Source organism: Eutrigla gurnardus (genome assembly GCF_963514095.1).
Source record: "Eutrigla gurnardus genome assembly, chromosome: 23".
In the NCBI taxonomy this organism is placed as follows: domain Eukaryota; kingdom Metazoa; phylum Chordata; class Actinopteri; order Perciformes; family Triglidae; genus Eutrigla; species Eutrigla gurnardus.
The window spans coordinates 15,809,899-15,814,160 of NC_139934.1; the positions used below are offsets into that span (position 1 = coordinate 15,809,899).

Below are 4,262 nucleotides of genomic sequence, written 5' to 3' on the forward strand. Positions count from 1 at the left end.
TGTGACAAAAAGTCTTTATTTCATTTTTAAATAATTCATAATTCCTTTCTTTCTTTTTAAACTATTTGCCAAACCTTTGCTGTATAAATGTACATGTAGACGCTGTACTTACTGCAGGGACGGGAAATCAAGTCAAAACAAAGAAACTACATATATATTACTGTTTCTTTCTCAGTACAACAATGAAATGCCTTTAAAAATGTTAGGTTGACACATTTTGCAGATCCATTTTAACTTAAGTGCAATAATCAGAAACAGACAGCCACGGTCGAGTGATAATGCGTTATCTCCTGTGACACCCAGGACAGGGTGTGGTCAGATGGGTGACACAACGCAGCCATTTTAACCTCTCAGCCACCTCTCACAAGCTCCCCAGGTCCTCCATGAACAGGGTGACAGACAGTTCTGTGTCAGGTAGTGGACCTGGAGGGGACCAGAACTGTTCCGGTTCAGAGAATCAAGGCCAGCCAGCCGACGATCATAGCTACACCCCCAACGGGAGCCACCTTGCGTAGACCAGGGTCCCCCGTCATGGCCTGGTGGTACAGAGAGCCACAGAACATCCCCATGCCTGCTATCAGGAGGCCACCAGCCTGTAAGGAACAAGGAACTATTGTAATCAGTCAGGTCACGAATACATTCTACATGTAAGAAATATATAGGTCATGGTTTCATTTGACTGCTGTAACGCAGCTACGATCACAAAGAGGTGAAGTCACTCAAATGCATTCAATTATAATTTTACATAATTTGACAACTGGTAACTTCTGCCATTTCTCATCAAACTTAAATAACACAATCAGACAAGGGTAGCGGGGGGCTGTGGCTCAGAGGCAGAGCGTAGGGCTGGGAATATTTGGGTGTCTTACGATTCAATTCAGAATCGATTTTCAATTCAAAACGATTCACGATTTAAAATCGCTTTTTTTAATGTGTACATTTAAATTAATCGATTTTTTTGCCCACCCCTAGTAGAGTGTGTGCCACACTGGTACTACCTTGGGCAAGATACTGACCCCCAATGCCTCCGATGGCCACCGGTGTGAGAATGTGTGTAAATGTGGTAGTTCCTGCTGTAAGGCAGCCTCGGCCATCAGAGTAGTACCAGCAGGAACGTGTGTGTGTGTGTGTGTGTGTGTGTGTGTGTGTGTTTGTGTGTGTGTGTTTGTGTGTGTTTGTGTGTGGGTGAATGTTGACATGTAAAGCGATCTGACTGGTTGGAAGACTAGAGAAGTAAGATAGAAAAGTCCTTTTCCCATTTCTCATTCTGAACTGGAGAATAAAAGTACATCGTGTCACAGGAAACACTGAGCCTTCAAATTCTCCAAAAGCTCCGACCAAATGCGACAGCCAAGAGATCCTGATTGGTTTGGCCACCACATAGCTCACACCCAATCTGGCATGCATCTCCTGTTCACTTTGTTGATTTTCAATCAGACATTCCGCGTTTAATGAATCCTTAAATAACCTTCATACTGAAAATACTTGACACTGCAGGTTTGGCATATGTTGGGAATTCTATTAGTCAAACTTTGATAAATGCAGGCCGCACAAAAACGCTCCTTACTACAATTTCCCTGCTCTGTTGCCAGCTGTTAGCCACGGCTTTGTAATGATGGCCTAAAGGAACACTGGATTTATGTGTGGGGGGTCGGGACAGACAGGTAATGGAAGAATAACACCGTCACACTCGTTACATGTTAAAGGGACGCTGAAGTGAATCCGTCCCTGAGAGTTAGTATCAGGCTTCCATACTCACCACAGCAGGTTTGCCAGAGTGGGCGGCCCCCAGCAGGGCCAGGCTGTGGTAGAAATGGTACTTGTTGGCCGTTTCAAATAGCTGGGGAGGCACACAGAGAGACAGTTAACAAAAAGCTTTTATTTCTCTGTTGCCAGGCATTCATATTCACAATATCGGCATGTCAGTGGATAAAATAAACATGAGGAAATAGTCTCCAGGTTGAAAAATATCAAAGTGACCCTATTGGAGTGGGTTACGATCATGCACGATTACATCATACATAATTTTCATGAGGTTAAGTATTAATGGCATAAGGGACAAATCACACTGAAAAATCTATCTATTTTTAAAGAGACATTTTAGAACCATTTTCATGTCTTCAGTTGTTTCACATTCAACATTTCCAGATCAACACGTTTGCAAAATATAATAATAATACTAATTACATGGTACTTGAGTAAAAACAAACAAACATTACCACAGTAAAATAGCACCAATCTCAAAAGTGCTTCATCCAGATTGTGATATTCACCATCACAGAGGTAGAAACTATATTAGGAGACTACGGCTGGGATCAGGTGAAAACCTGGGGATGCCATTTACTCACCACTCTCTGGTAATCATCAGGATCTTTGTTTTTGAAACCTACAACAAGAAATATAGAACAGAAATATGTCTTATTGCAGTGTGAGATATGAAATGAATGTCACCTTCACAGATAATCTGACCATCATAATGATGGCGAAAAAATGGTAACGATAATTATCCCAATACAACTTTTCCTCAACAGAAATATGATATATGATTGATAGAACTCATTCCTTCCTGTTTTGACAGACAACACGGACAGCCAATGAGAATAAGACGCTGTGATATCACAAAAGCAACAGCCTTGATGTTCTCCTTCGTTTTCATGTAAACACTGCTTGAATTTGTACTGAGGATGTAAATGTTTTTATATAGTTTAAATGTATTTATTTAACGGTTTGTATCTGTTTGAAAGTTTATTTGTCCATTGTTTCTGTGTTCTGTAACACTTGAAACTTCTGACTGGTCAGAATTAAGATTTTAGTTTATTATTTAGAGCCTATTTATTTATTTGACATTCAGTTTTATAATGTTCTACTATGTTTGTGTGATGTTTAACTTCAGAGAGAAAATAAATAATATTTAGATAGATGTGTCATATGTTCACATCTCACTAGGAGCAACTTGACAGAAAAAAACAAATATTGAAAAAAAAATGTATATCGTGACTATATCGATATCAATATGAAAAAAATGATCATGATAAGATTTGTTTTCATATCCAGCACTACTTTAATGGCAGTCTACAGACTACCATTTAACCACGTCTACCTCCTCCCGTGTTGTTGATCTGATGGGCAGCAGCGTCGGTGCAGACCGGATATCCGCCGTCACTTCTAAGTGACCACAGCAACACGGAGCTAACGGGTAAACACTAAAAACCAAATGACACTTGGAAGTGCACGTTTGCATTAAACTGCTCCGCGTCCTTCCACCACGTGACAGTTGACGCGGTCACCCTGATGACACAGCCGTTTATCCCGCTACAATACCGTGCTGCTCCGCAGGTCCTTTTTTCTGCGATAAAACCACCATTAACACATAAAACACGCGTTCTTCTACAGTTAGCTACCTCTTAAATTGTCGTTTTGGGGGACGGAGTCTGGACTAGCTAGGACTGACATGTCAGTCTTTCCCGACTGCGTCCTCACGGAAAGACTCGAGCATGACAATGAAGTACACTGACTACCGTAGAGTTCCTACCGTGAGCCCCGTACGCCCCCGCTGCCACGGCGGAAGCCCCGGACAGAGCGGCTAACCTTCGGACAACCACGGAGGCAGTCATGTTGGAAGTTCCGAGTGTCTACGGCGAGCGGAAGAAGACTCACGGCAATGATGCCTTCACTGTCCTTTTGTAAATCCCACTTCTGATATTAGGCGTTACGGACTCATGAACAATAACCAAAACTGTCAGAGGAAATGGAAGTGTTTGTATTCTATTTACCCTGAGAATAGTCACACGTTAGCTATTCGTCTATTCACACCCATGCAAGTTCAATATGCTAGCAATACTATGCGAGACATCATGCTTCCTGCCGGCATTTAGTAGTAATGTTAATATTAGTATAAAGAGTGACACGGTGTGTCGGATGCTTGAGTCAAACACAGTACTGCAAGCCTACTTTAACACTCAGTTGATTTATTATTATTATTTTTTTTGTGCCTGCCATGTTATACACATCCAGGTGTTAAAAGCCACATTGGCTATATTCTGCTCTGGTGCATTGTTTGATTGTATTGTTGGCTTCTTACACCCATATCATCTGCCAAAATATAAAAGGCTACACTGTAACATAAAATGCCGCTATCTCTTGAATGTTTGCATGCCACAACTGGTTTATTTCATTCCCAAATTAATTATGCACTTATATGTAAACAACAAGTACAAGGAAATGCATATGTCAGAGAGCCTACAAAACAATTGCATTTATAA

General features: G+C 41.2%; 1 protein-coding gene across 1 annotated transcript; it reads right to left on the reverse strand.

The window, feature by feature from the left end:
- Positions 1-3,680, reverse strand: tmem256 (transmembrane protein 256). The gene is made up of 4 exons (XM_084002325.1): positions 3,533-3,680; positions 2,349-2,386; positions 1,760-1,840; positions 1-593 (listed from the first exon to the last, which is right to left on the reverse strand). Exons 1-4 carry the CDS (start codon positions 3,612-3,614, stop codon positions 450-452), a joined length of 345 nt encoding a protein of 114 aa, XP_083858451.1. The 5' UTR covers positions 3,615-3,680; the 3' UTR covers positions 1-449.
- Positions 3,681-4,262: the final 582 nt, after the last annotated feature.

Excerpts from the sequence above, each read along its gene's own strand:
- tmem256 (XM_084002325.1), bottom strand. The coding sequence starts at position 3,614 with ATGACTGCCTCCGTGGTTGTCCGAAGGTTAGCCGCTCTGTCCGGGGCT. Across the intron at positions 1,841-2,348 it reads CTGATGATTACCAGAGAGTG|CTATTTGAAACGGCCAACAA; the intron begins GTGAGTAAATGG and ends GTGCCTCCCCAG. Across the intron at positions 594-1,759 it reads ACTCTGGCAAACCTGCTGTG|GCTGGTGGCCTCCTGATAGC; the intron begins GTGAGTATGGAA and ends TGTTCCTTACAG.